Source organism: Mauremys mutica, chromosome 14, assembly GCF_020497125.1.
Source record: "Mauremys mutica isolate MM-2020 ecotype Southern chromosome 14, ASM2049712v1, whole genome shotgun sequence".
Taxonomy (NCBI): domain Eukaryota; kingdom Metazoa; phylum Chordata; order Testudines; family Geoemydidae; genus Mauremys; species Mauremys mutica.
Genome location: NC_059085.1, coordinates 8518190 through 8534849, shown reverse-complemented (window position 1 = coordinate 8534849; position 16660 = coordinate 8518190). Strand labels below are relative to the sequence as shown.

At 46.3% G+C, this 16660-nt stretch overlaps 1 protein-coding gene across 1 annotated transcript in view; it reads right to left on the bottom strand.

Annotated features, from left to right (window-relative positions):
- CSNK2A2 (casein kinase 2 alpha 2) overlaps positions 1 to 16660 on the bottom strand; it is a 42690-nt gene that overhangs the window by 14044 nt on the left and 11986 nt on the right. The window contains exons 3-6 of the mRNA XM_044987146.1: positions 13852 to 13953; positions 12777 to 12827; positions 3804 to 3863; positions 1539 to 1622 (exon numbers count right to left, since the gene is read on the bottom strand). Coding sequence (XP_044843081.1) covers positions 1539 to 1622; positions 3804 to 3863; positions 12777 to 12827; positions 13852 to 13953 — 297 coding nt within the window. The remainder of the gene's footprint in view (positions 1 to 1538; positions 1623 to 3803; positions 3864 to 12776; positions 12828 to 13851; positions 13954 to 16660) is intronic.

Below are 16660 nucleotides of genomic sequence, written 5' to 3'. Positions count from 1 at the left end.
TCAAATAAAAAGACAGTTAATTGGATGCTAGGGAACAAGCAGGAACCAGCCGCATTAAACAAAAATCAAAAGCACAGCTGGGCGTGAAGGCAGCATCAATGCTAACAGGTGGGAAGAGCTACGAGAGAGTCACTGGCTACAGCAGAGGGGATGAGCTGCCCTTTCAGGTGAGAAATGCAGACTGCACCACACTTGCATGGACCTGCAGATGGTGTTATAATTGCCAGGGAGACTGTCAACCCCTGAGCTGCCAGCATCGGCTGGGAGACAGCTACTGGGAGGGAACTGTGGCTTAGAAGCTCAGGAGAAATGTGCATGTGGGAGGACCCTAAGGCATCACTTGAACTGGGCAGATGGAGGGAAAGACCCTGAGATACCACTGTCCCTTTGGTATATGCAGCATCCACCCCAAATGGGAAAGGGGAAAATCAGCAGTTCACTGCCACATGCACATGAAGTTAAGATGGCACCCCAGTGCTGAGCATCAGGGTTCTGACACAATGGGCAAGTACCCACTAAGGTATTTTATCCCATGGATTGACCAGTGTCCATCAAAAATGACAGAGGACATGTGGAAAAAGAGGCCACAGTATTGCACATGGCAGGCCAGTGCAGATAAGCCACAGACTTATCACCTAGGAGATCAAGCCAGTCTAGTGACTGCAGGAGAAAGGAGGTTATCCACTAACTTTATCCACTTAGAAAAATCATCTGAAACCTACAACAGCTTCAGAATTCAGAGGGGGACGCAGCACTCATGCCAGTGGAGTGAAGTTACTCGAGGGCTCTGAAAATGCTGTGGTCTCACATAATACCACACACAGATGAGCCAGGGCTGGAGCAACAGCCTCTACTCTGAGCCTCTTGGCTTTGGGGGATTTAACTGGGGGAAGGGTCTTCTACTTAGTAGATTTAAAAACAAACCTAAAGCTAGAGAACTGGTAGATTCCACCCACCCCCACGCACCAATATCACCTGTCCCCTAAGAAAACAAAACTCTGTACTGAGACTATAACTTCACTGGATCCAACGACAGGAGACGCTTACGTTCCCAGTGTATAAAATCCATGTACTCTTCAGACAAGATAGGATGTCACAACCGAACAATCATAACTATCACACTGTCCAACAGAGGAACTTCTGCCCCTCTGTCCTCCCACTTGTGCCCCATTCCCCTCCCTCTATTTCTCTTACCCCCTGCCCCAAGCTTTCCAGGTGGTAGCAGTAACCCTGCTCTTCCAGCAAAGGCTGGAAACCACTCCCCAAATAAGCAGGGGAATTGGAGTAATTAGAAGCAATCCCCTCCCCATCCTGGCCAAGTCAGAGCACTTTGCTCCTGTAGAGCTCAGAGAAAAGGCAGCAGCTAGCTCAGATAGACAATCCCCAACACATGTACAGTACAAGTGATCTCACTTGGGGAAGAGAGAGTGGTTGGGGGTGGGAAGAAGAAAGCAGCAGCCTAGACTAAGGACATTGTGGTGGCAAAGTTTCAAGCTGCCCTGAAATCTCGATAACTTTGTGCCCCACTGCAGCAGTACCTTTTTCTGTTGGTGGTCTATCATGACGTTGTGGGGTTTGACGTCCCTGTGCATGATCCCCATGCTGTGACAATAATCCAGGGCCTGGCAGACAGACAATATACATTCATGTTAGACAAACCAATAAACACAGACAAAAGTCCATGATGTAGCACATGGTTCTCCAGTCAATAAAGTAGGTGTGCCCAAATGAAGAGAGCACAGAACCTGAAGGACTACGAACAACCAGGACCTTTGTTTCGCTCACTATCCTGGTTGCGGCAGAAGTGGCATGTTGGTGGTAGAGAACAAGAGGACTATGCAGCTGCCATTCTACACTTGGTTCATTTGTTGTACAAGGCCCCGACTCCTGGATCTGTGCTCCCAGCATGTACTTTAGAGCTCAAGAGCCAGTGAGATAGATGTCCCATCAATAGATAGGTCCACAACCACAAGTGACTGTCCGTCATTTCCGCTGTCACTGCTGGCAGGAGAGGAACTCCCCAGGAATGCAGTGATTTCTACCATTTGCTCAATCTTTTAGGACCTTTGAGGATGGCTTTTCTTCTGAGCCTCCAGAATTTTCTTGGATCTACCAATAATTTCTAAACAAAGATCACACGTGTGCAAGGAGCATAATGACTTGAACACTATGGGAGGACTGACGATGTGGTTCAAAGCACAAGGCACGAAACACAAGGAGAGAGTGCATAGATCTGAGTTCTACTCTCAGCTTGAGGACCTTGGGCTAGCTGTGTCTCTGTGCAGCTGTTCTCCATGTATTAAGTGAGGAGTATGCAGCTTCTCTACCTCTAAGGGATGGTGGAGCTAAATCTATCAAGGTTTGTCAAGTGCTCGGAGATCCTCACGTGGAAGACACTAAAAGAGGACGATGTATTCTCTACCTTTGCTGTGTTTGCGAAGCCGAATTCCTTATGCAGTTTGTCTAACCTGCCTTGTTCCTCTTCCTCATTTCTATAAAAATAGAAGCAGCCTGGAGCTTCATAGCATGCCTTGAATTCTTGAATTCAATCAGAAGGGGGATTTCCCTCCCAGACAGACAATCATTCCCTGAAAGGACTGGGAACATGGATGGGTAACCACAGCTTGGGCTGGCTAGGAGATCTATCCCAAGTGGTTCTCTTGAGTCACTGACTCCTGGACTGGACACTCCAGGCCTCGGACAGCCTTCTCTGACACTTCCAGACCCAAAGCCAGCCCAGAAGGCCTGGAAATGGCAGCTTTAATAATCCAGTTGCCCTGCTGGGAACCAAGACAGACAACAGCGGCTGCCTTGGCAGAGATTCAACAGGATAGTGCCCAGAGCACAGCTTTGAGAACTGAACTGTTCTGCTAGCTCCTTCAGACTGAAGCTTGGAGATCCCATAGAGACAGTTCAGCAGATCTCAAACCCTGCCACATGATGGTACAAAAGCCTCTCGAGAAGGGGTGGGGCAGTCTAACGAAACCAGAAGCGCGTAAGGGCACACACTGCTCACTTGAGGATGTCGTTCGTCCCTTTTCTCCCCTCTCTGCCATTTGGAAGATGACCCAGCCAAACAGGTGCCTTACTGTAAGTTTCTAGGTCTGGTCTCAAAGGGCCTTAGTTACCCTAACAGAGGCAAGTCAAATACCAGCAGAACCATGAGGGTCTAAAGCCTCAGCCCCACCGACAGAAAAAACTTCAGGGGCTTTCAAAGATTTCAAAGCATTTAACCAGCCAGCTTGTTTCTGACCCACAGGCTCATTCAGGGGAAGGAAGATTTGAAGCCACCTACCTCCCACCCAACTCCCTAATTGCCCTGCTGACTCTGGACAGTTGGGGCTACCAAATCGAGTTCTGTAAAAGCTCAGGAAAATGCCCCTCTTGGGCATGCACTCAGGTTCTGCGATATCAAGACAACACAGGGCTGGTGATCCACCCCCTCTGGCTTTGCCTAATGCCAACCATGCCTAGCTCACCTGGGCTACTCCCTTCACCCCACCCACTTACCTACACAGTCACTACTGACAGGGAACTCCTTCCTGGAAAAAGACCAGATACCGACAACTAAAGAGCCCCGGTTCAATTCTGAACTTCCCACATTCGTCTCTCCTCCACGGGGGCTGGTTAGCTTGATCGTCTCATGCCAACCCTCCCAAATGGGCTTTGTTATGTGACAACAATTCTGCATCAACTACCAGTGAGGAAACAAGCCGAAGAGTCAATTTGCCAGCGGGCTGCTCCAGGAATTCTGCCTCAGACATTCATTCCCCCAGCCCAGACTCTTCATGACCACCACTCACCTTGAGCAGCTCATACATATAAAACCGAATATCAAAGTCTGTCAGGATCTGGTACAGTTGCTGAAACAGATTGTGGGAGAGAAAGAGAAGAGAAAATAAATATTCAGATCTTGATTGTTTTAGTCTAAAACTGCACCTCTTAGTTACTTCCTCCCCCACTTCCTCAAGTACTGAAGCCACCCTGCATCCTTTTCTAATGCCGGGAGCCAGGGCCTGAACTCTAAGGGAGTGCCAGGTATCCGTGTAGGGTTACTTTGGTTAACAGGATATGTACATGGAGATGTGGGCACAGATTCCGCAGTGGGGAAATGTCGGAGTCCTACAGACCCATCATTGCCCCTTTTCTTCCCCTACAACCTCAGAAAGCAGATAGCAGACGCTTAGGAGAATATTGGCTTTCACATTTCCGCTGCGTCTCAAGACTATCTACACTAATCAAGAAGGCCAGAGCGACAGCTGCTCCAAAGGGACAGAGAGAGTAACATGGAAGGGAAAGTAGTCCAGAGACTCCATCACAAGGTGCAGAAGAGATCACAGTATTGAGTTCATTACTGGCAGTGTACGCGATCTACGCAATCTCACTCTCTCCTATTGGGATTAGAAATCACTGCTACTGTAAAGCAGAAGGGGAAGCATTTCAGACCCAGGGTGCACTTTAAGGCACAACTCATCAGCAATACCACTAATATCTTTGTCGCCCAGCGTGAGCCACCCCTTGGGTCATGATTAGCACAGATTTAGCATTTCACTTTATATCCATCAAGGCACCTACCTCAGCCCAACCCCGTTCCACTGCTCCTACCCCACGGGGTGAGTTCCTCCCGCCTTCCCAAGAGGCCCAGCATGGTGCTAGGAAGCAGCAGCTATGCGAAGCATGACATGCACATTGAGTTTTATAGAAAACAGCAGGACTTAACCTTTTTTTCCTTTTTAATAAACAAGCATCTCCTCAAAACCCAGTCAAATTGTTTGATTTCATTAACTTCAAAGCCAGCTGCTGGCTCAGGGCACCGCCTGGTAGTTTCAAGAAAACCCCACAGTGGTGATTAGGAATTCACATTCCAAGAAACTAGAACTGATCCTGAATTCTCTCAACTCTGGAGCTGTGTCCGGTTAAAGGCTGAAGAGTGATGTAAACAAGTCACCGCCTATGCCCACGGCGCCCTCAGCAACACACCTGAGCAGCGCAGCCTTCACCATCCCTGCTCCAGTAAGCTGCCTGTTCATCCAGCAATGTACAAAAAACATTTGCAAGCACAGGAACTGTTTAGTGCCTCTTGGGGTGCAAACTCACTTCTGTTTTCATGAGCTAGGGTGATCCTAACATCCAAGCGCAACTCAGTGAAGCAGGCACAAGTCAGCAAGGAGGAGTCAAAAAGATACAGCAATAAGATACAACAGGCTGTCTGTTGGCTACTGGGGCTCACTGGAGAACATTCTGCTCTCCTCCAGCACACCAGCAGCCTCCTTATGTGTGCCCTGGAGCAGATTATTGCTAGTGGAGCCCAGCTCTTTCATCCGAAAATTTCTTGAGTTTTCAAACAAACCATTTTGAAAAGTTTGGTGGTTTATGAAATTAATCTTTCCATGAAAGACAGACCATAATCATCTTCACGAACATAGCACCTTTCCTCTGTAGATTTGAGACAGCTGGGACAGATTATTCTTCCCATTTTACAGATGGAAAATGAGAGACTAAGGCCCAGATCCTCAAAAATACTTAGGCAACTAACTCCCATTGGTTTCGATGGGAGCGAGGTACCTAAATGACCTTTGGGGCTAAGCGACTTGCCAAAGTAGCACAGAGCATCAATGTCAGATCAGGGGATAGAACAGAGGTGGGCAAACTTTTTGGCCTGAGAGCCACATCGTGGTTCCGAAACTGTGCTGCGGGCCAGGTAGGAAGGCTGTGCTACGCCAAACAGCCTGGCCCCCACCCATTATCTTCCCCCCTCAGAATCCCCAACCCACCCTGCTCCTTGTCCCCTGACTCCCCCCTCCCCAGGATCCCCCATCCCTAACCACCACTCCCTGGGACCCCACCCTCTATCCAACACCCCCACTCCCTGTCCCCTGACTGCCCCAACCCCTATTCACACCCCTGCCCCCTCGGACAGGCCCCCTCGGACTCCTATGCCTATCCAACCACCCCCTGCTCCATCCCCTGATTGCCCCCCGGGACCCTCTGCCCCTTACCCCAACTCCCCCCCTTCCCACCCCCTTACCATGCCACTCAGAGCGCCAGGACTGGCAGCCCCCCGGAGCCAGCTGCACCGCGGCACTGCCCAGCAGGAGCTCACAGCCCCGCCGCCCAGAGCGCTGGCAGCACAGCAAGCTGAGGCTGCAGGGGAGAGGCCAGGGGCTAGCCTCCCCGGCCAGGAGCTCAAGGGCTGGGCAGGACAGTCCCGTGGGCCGTAGTTTGCCCACCTCTGGGATAGAACCAAGTGCTCTCATTCCTTAGTCCCATGTCAGGCTGCCTTCTCCCAAGAGCCTGACAAAGCCATTCTAACTATTATCCCCTCCCAGCCCTCTCCCCTGAAGCTAGGCTGCCTTTTCAGCTGAAGTTGGTTGCCCAACAGCCTCTTTCGACACATTTCCTCGTACAAACGGACTATGAAATACAGAACAGCTCCCTACGTTTTTAACAAGAGAAGGTCAGAGAAGTTGCTGGAGGTGCTCACGCTACTGCTGAATGGACGGCTTGGCACAAGGGTGGGATGGGGCATTTTAAAACTCTCTTCCTGAGCATTCCTCTCTCTAGCTGCCTTGTACCATTTTATGCCCACTGATTGTTTACCACCCTTTTAACCTGCTACGCAGAGCCAAGGTCTCCACAGCATGGTGCACCAAGAAGAACATAGCTTTGGGAAATCTCAGTCCACGGAGAGAGAAATAAAATGAACATCCTCCCAGCAGTGTTCCAGGTCCTCTTTCTTTAAGCTATTTACAGAGCACTGGCAGCTCCCTTCATCACCGAGCTCTCTCCAGAGTTCCGTTCTGGCGCTCTGTTCTCAGTGTGGTTTTAGTCGGAAGGGTGACAAACACCACTGTGTATCTCGAAGATTTCAGTTAACATCTGCTCGGTTAACTGCCAGCCCGTCAAACTGAACCTGGGCTCTGCTCTGCCAGTCAAACTGGTCTCTTTCCGCCTCGTGCATCAGCACCAGCAACAAAGGCTCCACAGGCCAATCAGGCCTTCAGAGACACCTGTACAGCGCTCGAGGGCTTCCAGTGGGTTTGTACAGATGGAATTGATTGTCGTCGAACAATTCTATTGATGCCCAAGAAGGAACTAGCAGGGCTGAGAGGAGTTAACCAGTAAACACCTTTTCTCACTACAGTGAGCTAGTCTCCCTGCCTAGGCAGGGGGCACAGATTTCTGGAACAAGGCACTGTTCTTTTTAGGACTTTTCAACATAGGGCTGCATTTAAGGGGTGCTGCTTGGAGGTGTAAAGCATTCAAATGGGATCACTTGAAAACAATTTGCCTGTTGGCTGCTGGTGTTTATAGCCAAGCTAAGAAACAGTTTTATTTCATGCCTTTATATCCCATGTACGTGTGGCAAATGTAGTGGGAGTCTAGATTTATTCTCAATATGCAGAAGTTTGGGTGGGAAGGTGCAGGGAAGCTGTCACTCAAGAGGTGAAAAATAAAACTAAAGGGAATCCCAGGACGGAGGACTCCTAGCAGCCTGCCTGCATCACCCAATACACAGAGAAAGAGGAGGGACCAGCTATCCCATCCTCATATTCTATGATCATCTCCATCCTGGGTAGAGATGTAATCCCTGCTGCTCCAAAAGGGATCTGGATAAAGCTGCTTCACTTTCTTCTACTCTGCCCCATACAGCCTGGAGCTCCCTTCCTGATCTGCTGTGCACCTCTGCCATTTCTTCCTCTCAAACCCCTCTTCTAAACAGCCTGTCAACTCTACTCCTGCCTTTCTACTAAAAATAAGATAGTACAACCTGTGCAGTGCTGCTCAAAAGAGACTCCATCTTTCTCTTCAAGGCAGGAGCCATTATCTTGCAGACCTATGAAGTACTACACATTACTGGGACTATGCAAATATGCATCATTTGAAGGTTGTTGGGGGAGAAGGGAGGAGTTTGGGAGCATGGAGGCACGTCAGCTGTTTTAACAGAAAGACAATGGGCACTTTGTGCATCTACCTAATGACCATTTGCCTGACTTTCATTTTGTTTGAAGTCACAATTTAAGGCAATCATTTGTGGGTAGCTTGTGACCTCAAAGATAACCATAAGTATGAACAAAATTTAAGAGAAATGTCGGCCACTCCTTAAGACGCAAGTAGAGACATTCTGTTTCACATGAGAAAATAATTTAAGTATGATTTTTCAAACTCTGGCTCATCAAGCCTGCAGGTATACAATGAAGCAGTTTAAGATTATAATTTGACTAATGTAAAAGGTATGGTTTTCATCTACTTAAGATATTTCTAGGGCCGCCTATCACCACAGAATCCAAATATTTTAAAATATTTAAATTCCTTTGATTCTAAAGTTTGAGAGTCTCTAAATCTGGGAACTCCAGTAGCTTTTCTTTAGGTAGAAACTACAATGTTTTAGGCTCCACTCGCAAAGACAGACCATAAGGCAGCTGAGGGAGTCCAAGCAGCACTATTCGCAGGGTTATGCAGATACCACTGGCAATGCTTGTGCGCCAAAGAAAGTGACAATAATCAAGTAGCGTAACAAGCAATTAACATTAAGCAAAAATGTCATTTCACTGAAAGCACAAGGGAAAGCATTTGCCAGAAAAGAAGCTCAATAAGGACATTTTCTAGCTTCAAAGAGGATATTACAAATGAGAGCGAGAGAGAGAGAAAGATAAAAATGTAATACTGTAAAGTATTTGGCAGTGGCCCATCATAGTCAAAACTGTCACTTGGAACCAGCTTGAGAACCCTCCGCTCATGCTCTGACAATTTTTTCCTGACACACACACAAGGTTGTCACACTGCCATTGGATGTACAAGTAATTATAGCGATCACAAGTTCAAGCATTTAGCATATGGACCAACACCACCAAAATGAGTAAGAGGACAATTCCCCATCACTCGAATTAGAAACATGGAGCATTGAAAGAAAGAAGGAAAAAGCTGAAACAAGTTGGAAAGCTTCCAGTTTAAGTCTCCAGAGATGTTATTAACAGGGTTCAAGGAGAGCCAGTGAGAACTGGCATGAGGATTCTTGGACCGGTTTTCACTCAGCCCTCCAAGCACGTCGCTCCTGTCTTAGTAGAGAGAAAGAGACTTTGGGGCTTTAATTTAAAAGGACAGACCCTCTTGTGTGTTTTTGCACGTGCATCGGCTACATAGGCACTCAGTCATCTGTGCATGTAAATACATGAACCTGCAAACTCAAAAAATGCAGGTCCTAACCAAGGCTACTGAGGTTTAGGCTACAAATCTAGTACTCTCTCTTTGCCAGGCTGAACATCTCCTGATGTAGACAAGATTTTCATATTTTCAGTTTGAAGCAAAGTTTTCCAGGTCTCTCTCATATCAATCAGCAGAAGTCAGACAGTAAAATAAAGAATCTTTAAAATTTGAACTCATTTGTATCTTGATGATCCTCAAGATTCAGACTTTTATATTTACTTTTTAATGATTCATTTTAAAACAATTTAATTTATTCTGATGCAATGGCCACAACTCAGCAATGGAACTTCTGACGTCCTGTTCAGATACGAACGACATGGGTAACAATGCACAACTTAGCTTGCAATCACTGGGGAAAATAAAGCAAGCAACTATTCCTGTTCTTGGTGGGAATGACAGTTTGCTAGGAATGTGGCACACGATCCATACCAAGCCATCAGGAGAGACCATTTAACCCCCCTGCTACTGTATCCACTGACCATAATACCCAGATATCTTTATGTTTAGAACAGTATTTAGGAGACAGCATTATCTGGTAAGAACTGGGTAGATTTTCATAGAATACAGAATCATAGAACTGGAAGGGACCTCAAGAGGTCATCTAGTCCAGTGCCCTGCACTCAAGGCAGGACTAAGTATTATCTAGACCAGGGGTCCCCAACCCCCGGTCCGCGGACCGGTACCGGTCCGCGGCCTCTTAGAAACCGGGCCGCGAACCGACCCAGTGGAGCTTCCGCAGGCATGCCTGTGGGAGGTCCAGCTGAGCTGCGGGACGAGCGCTCCCTCCGCAGTCGTGCCTGCGGGAGGTCCGCTGCTCCCGGGGCTCAGCTGGAGCTTCCGCAGGCACGCCTGCGGAAGCTCCACTGGAGCCGGTGGACCTCCCGCAGGCGTGCCTGCGGAAGCTCCAGCTGAGCCCCGGGAGCAGCGGACCTCCCGCAGGCACGACTGTGGAGGGAGCGCTCGTCCCGCGGCTCAGCTGGACCTCCCGCAGGCACGCCTGCGGAGGGTCCGGCAAACGAAACCAGTCCCTGGACCTAAAAAGGTTGGGGACCCCTGATCTAGACCATCCCTGACGGGTGTTTGTCTTGAGTTGTTAAATGTAATATCTCCCCCCCGCACCCCCATGCTATACCAGCTAGGGAAGTGAGAATCAAATCACTGACTTAGAAATATGCCCTGCTTTGGATTTTTGTGTAGAGACATTATTAGGCACACGTGGCTTTTCGGGATAGCATGAAGGGATCCTTGTTAGAAACAATTTGATTTGCTACCCTAGGGCTTGGCATTCTCTCATGCTGTTTGTTACAAAGTGTAAATGAAGTGTAACAAGTACTGCAGAAGATTTTCAGCCATCAACCGAAACGGCTATGTCCTGGGGGCCCAATGCCTTGAGGCAGCATGCTTGGTGTGTACAGAAGTCCATAGTTCAGAACAGTACACACTGTTTGCACAATCCAGCTGATTCAAATTAAACCCAGACAAATCAAGGTCATTTTAATTAGCCCAGAAAGGTTGCTGCATAACACTGCCCTTGTTGCCATTTACTCTAATGGGGCAATGCTCACTCCCCCTCAAACACTTGGACAGATTCTCTTGCATGTTACTATATTCTGGTCTCCCTACACAGAGTAAAGAATGTCCAAAATGCTGCAGCCAGATTAACTACCTGCACTGGTTGTGGTCAGCAATTACAGTAGCACTTGACTCACCACACTGACTCCCATGTGATGGAAGCCATGCATGCAATCTTGAACCGCAAGGCTTAGAGGACTTGCAGGTCTTTCACATGGCCAATATACTGCGTCCTTATTCCTTTCAGCATGTTTTCAGTGACTGAGGCCCCATCTTGAGGGAAAGGGTTCCCAAGGCTGGGTATTACCTTCTTGGTAAAGCAAAGGCTTGCAATGCTATGTGTGGAATACAGGGAACACTTATTCTCTAAGCCAGGGATCAGCAACCTTTCGGAAGCGGTGTGCTGAGTCCTCATTTATTCACTCTCATTTAAGGTTTCGCCTGCCAGTAACACATTGTAACTTTTTAGAAGGTCTCTTTCTATAAGTCTATGATGTATAACTAAACTATTGTTGAATGTAAAGTAAATAAGGTTTTTTAAATGTTTAAGAAGCTTCATTTAAAATTGAATTAAAATGCAGAGCCCCCCCAGACTGGTGGCCAGGACCCGGGCAGTGTGAGTGCCACTGAAAATCAGTTTACGTGCCGCCTTTCTTCTTTTTTACTTCCTCTCCTCCTTTTCCCCATATTCCAGCAACTCCACTGGAATATGGGGAAAAGGCGCCTTGAATTTGAGCTCTTTTGGGACCATCCTGGAGTGCAGAGAAATTCACTAGAGAGCAAAGGGATGCAATGTAATAACCTTGGGACCAAAGGTGTCGAAGCACCTAAAGATACACAGAGGTGCCTAGGTGCTTAACTCCCATTGATTTAAATGGAAGCTCATAAGGTGCCTATCTGTATCTTTAGGCACCTACATACCTTTAAAAATCTGTCCCTTGCTGATCGGGGAGTGAAGGACCAAGTTCTGCTCCTCTCCGTAACAGCAAGTTGTACTGGCAACAGCCCAGTGACATTCCTTGTACATTTCTTGAGTACTTTGAGGCCTAAATCCTAAGAAGCGAGCATCTCCTAACAGTTTGCACACTCAGTCACGTTATTCGACATCAGAGGACAGTATTTTCCTACATATGGAGTAAGAAAACGGCTCGGAGACACTGGGGTGCTAACTAACGGCTGTTAGAATTAATTATGAATGACTCATTAGAAGGCCATCTCACAGAGTTAATAACTTATGATACAAACACCTGGAGCAAGGAGGGATCACCACACCCACTTCAGAAAGTTACTAACTGCACAACTCTTTTGCAGATTAGCTCATTTCCCCCGGCCAGAAACTGTCCCAGTAGCAAATATGCTCACTGATGGACCAACTTAGAGAGGTTCACCAGAGGAAAGAGAAATATTCCACTCAGCTCCCCAACACATACAAAGGCAGAGAATATACAGCAGTCTGGAAAAAAGCTTTACGTCTCCTCCAACATAGGTCATGTCAGACCTTGGCTATGATCTTTCCAAGTGAGAACACTCACTCTCAGACCTTAAGTCACGACTCTACACACCAGCTCCGCGGGAATACTATGCAAATCAATGCCACCATCTCCATCAACAGCCCTGCCATAAATAGAGTATGATAGCAGAGGGATTAACTTGGATTTAAAATACAGCACAGCAGCAGTTGCTATGTTGAGAGAGGGTAACTAGGAAATGCAATAAACTCTCCCATTTTCCTGTATCCTTGGAACTCACACCTCAAAGTCACAAGGAGGGACAGCTGGGCAGCTTAGAGTTTTATTTCTCAGAGCCGTACTCGATCTGTGTTGGCTGAAGTTACAAGGGAAGGTGGTGTATAGACCAAATCCATTATTTCCCCCACTGTTGTCAACAGCAACTTGGCTTTTCAAAGGGCCTCCAGTCAACCTGGTGTATGGCAATTTTAGAAGACCTTGAGTCCTCCCACCTCCCCCACTTTGGTACAAAGACAAAGACAGACTCACCTTAAAATCTGTATTATTGATGTACTCAAACACCAAAGCTGGGGTCTTTGACTGCAAGAGAGAAAGGTGAATGGTTTAGCCATCTTCCTGCAAGAGCAGCACCTTCTGCCCTTTCTGAGCCCCATAATTCTGACTGACCAAAAACACACCTGCATTTACTTTCCTGCCCCAAGCTTTTGCCCACTGTTGTGCCCCACACAACAGGGTAGGAACACAATCCCCGCTCTGCCACCAAAGCGTGCTGGAACAAGTCATGCTTATTACCTACACAGCAAGCATCAGCTAGGCATTTCCCACCATGCTTTTCCCCCCTCCAGCTGGTTGATCACAGATAGCATAAGATGTTAGTGCACAGCAAGGTGAAATTTACCAGCTCAGCTCTGAGGCGATAAATGAAATTGTATCATTCTCTTGCTGATACTTAGAACTTGCTAATCATTTTCTCTTGTAATTGTCAATAAACTAGAAGGTCATGTGACCTAGCCCAACAACCCTTTCCTTTATCACCCCCCAACCAACAAAGAACTTGTTCTGCGCAAACGTAGCATCTAAATACCAAAGCAGCCCAAACAAGTGAATTATTATTTAGGAAGGAAGGAAGAGGAAATAAGCTGTTAGGTAGGAAGACAACAAGATGTAACCAAGTGGGAGGATGAGCACCCGCTATCAACTCACCTGGACAAATCTTACCATTGTTTAAGCCACAAGTGGCCATGATGCAGAGATTTTGTGTGTGTGTGTGTGTGGGTGTGGGTGTGGGTGTGGTCACAAAGCTCTCCCCCCACCAATCAATTCAAGAGGCATCATTAGATACAGAAAGGGAATCAAGGATTTTGGGGTACAGGGAAGACTACCAAGTCATCCAAACCAAAGTATTCTCAAAAGAACCTAAAAACCCAACACTACATCTTCCTTCACTAAAGAGCAAACAGCAAGATGAAAACTAAGGTGACAAGACAACCAGCAACAAACAGGAGTTTTGCACTTGAAACATGTATTCCCATCAATTACCCTACAGACTACAGCTCAAGACAAGCCCAGTACACAAGATACCTCAGGACATACTGATACCTACCACTGGATCCTTGACAGTGTCAATCAGCTTAATGATGTTGGTGCCACCTCGCAGATTCTCCAGAATCTTAACCTCTCGTTTTATCTTCTTTTTCTTCACTGGCTTAAATACACAAAAGTGATTAGAAGTGAGACCCTTTCAGAAGATACCACCAGTTATTTATACTCAACTACTTCCTGCCTCTTGGGGGAGGGCGAATGAGAACACCCCTAGCGGCAGTTTTCAGAAAAGGCCAACACAGGGCAGACCGGCACCTCAAACAGTGAATTCCCTCTTGTCAGGATGGGTGACTTTTCCGTTACATGCAATGGCAGAGCACTTTACAGACAAAACCAGCCACCTGTATTGTGGTGGTCATCAAGTTTAAGAGCACTTGAAAACCACCCAGCACAGAGAAGGTTACAGTTAGTTGTTATGCATTATTGCATTTATCATCATATGACAAATATGGCAGATGTTGTACCACAGTCTGTGTTTACTGGTTTAACACACATGATTTTTTCGTTCCATTGCTGTGCAGTTCTTATTTCTTCTGGAAGTAACCGATCTTGAGTCATTCTTCAGTTACTTAATTTGCTGAAATTCCAGTTATCAACATTTATGAAGCAGTTTAGACATTTAAGTGTATAATTACACACCATTTAGTCCTTCAACTACCCCAGGGAGTGTGAACACTCAGTAAAACTGCACCTGTTGACAAGTTATTGCTTTTATACACACTTCAAAATATCCTTACAATTTTTTTTTAAAACTGTTGTAAACTTGTCTTCAAACATACACACTCCAAAAAGCCTTTTTTTGGGAGCAGACTTTACAAAGGAGGGTTCTTATCAAATAAAAGGGTTTTTTTCCCCCACCCAGACTGATCGACTGCCCATTTCAATAACTCAGCATAAGGGGAGTTACAGTCGTTGACTCTCTATTCCTGCCCCCTGCTTGGAGGAAAAAGCAGCACAGCAAGTAAAATTTTAAGACAATGGCTATAAACAATGGTTCATGGGCCAGGAATGATCTGCAGATGGAGCCATGGAGAACCACAGTGAGGTACTAAGAAGGGATTTCAGTTCACGAAAAGCACTCTCTCCTACTCACATATTGCTCCCTCCCCAAAAAATGGCTTGTAGAATGAGAAACTTTAGAGACCCACCATTGTAACATTGAATTGAAAAACTTTCCTTTTTCATTTTGGCTGCCTCCTGAAGCATTGAAAGATAAAGATCCCTGAGAGGCTTTTAAAGTCTAAGTGCTTTCAATTTGAAAACAAAATAGACACAAAAAACCCTTACTCACAGGTATGAGCACTAACCCCCATGTCAGATCCTGCCTATAATAGAAAGCATATCAAACACAAACCAATGAATTCTCATTAAAGAGACTGCTCAAAAAGCAAGAAAGCCAAAGGAAAAAACTGAAGTTTGTTAACAGACTCCCACTAAACATGTTATATTTAAAATCGACATCAAGAAAACATTAAAGTAGGACTGTTAAGCACCCACAAATCAGGAAAAGAAAGTTAAATTGCACATACCACCTTAACTCTACCCCCTTGTGAAATACACACTACTATACAGTTAATCACGATCTCAAATTCTCTCTCAAATTAAGTCATTCTAGGCTTTTGGAAAGATAAAATTCCATACAGTAACTAGCCAAATAGTGTTCTCGTTGCGTGACTGTGTCCTGAACACCTTAGGAGGATCTGGCCAGGTTTGCAAGATGCATATTGAACGAGGCAAGGGCTTCTACGTAGCCCTTTCATAGATTCAAGGACTGGAAGGGACCTCGAGAGGTCATCAAGTCCAGTACCCTGCTCTCATGGCAGGACCAAATAAATACTGTCTAGACCATCCCTGATAGTTAAGAGTAGGTTAGATAAATGTCTATCTCCAGAGATGAAGATTCCACAACCTCCCTAGGCAATTTATTTCAATGTTTAACCACCCTGACAGTTCAGAACTTTTTCCTAATGTCCAACCTAAACCTCCCTTGCTGCAGTTTAAGCCCATTGCTTCTTGTTCTATCCTTAGAGGCTAAGATGAACAAGTTTTCTCCCACTTCCTTATGACGTCCTTTTAGATACCTGAAAACTGCTATCATGTCCCCTCTCAGTCTTCTCTTTTCCAAACTAAACAAACCCAATTCTTTCAGCCTTCCTTCATAGGTCATGTTCTCAAGATCTTTAATCATTCTTGTTGCTCTTCTCTGGACCCTCTCCAATTTATCCACATCTTTCTTGAAATGCGGTGCCCAGAACTGGACACAATACTCCAGTTGAGGCCTGACCAGCGCAGAGTAGAGCAGAATGACGACTTCTCGTGTCTTGCTCACAACACACCAGTTAATGCATCCCAGAATCACATTTGGTTTTTTTCCAACAGCATCACACCGTTGCCTCATATTTAGCTTGTGGTCCATTATAACCCCTAGATCCCTTTCTGCCGTACTCCTTCCTAGACAGTCTCTTCCCATTCTGTATGTGTGAAACTGATTGTTCCTTCCTAAGTGGAGCACTTTGCATTTGTCTTTATTAAACTTCATCCTGTTTACCTAAGACCATTTCTCCAATTTGTCCAGATCATTTTGAATTATGACCCTGTCCTCCAAAGCAGCTGCAATCCCTCCCAGTTTGGTATCATCTGCAAACTTAATAAGCGAACTTTCTATGCCAATATCTAAGTCATTGATGAAGATATTGAACAGAGCCGGTCCCAAAACAGACCCCTGCGGAACCCCACTTGTTATACCTTTCCAGCAGGATTGGGGACCATTAATAACTACTCTGAGTACGGTTATCCAGCCAGTTATGCAC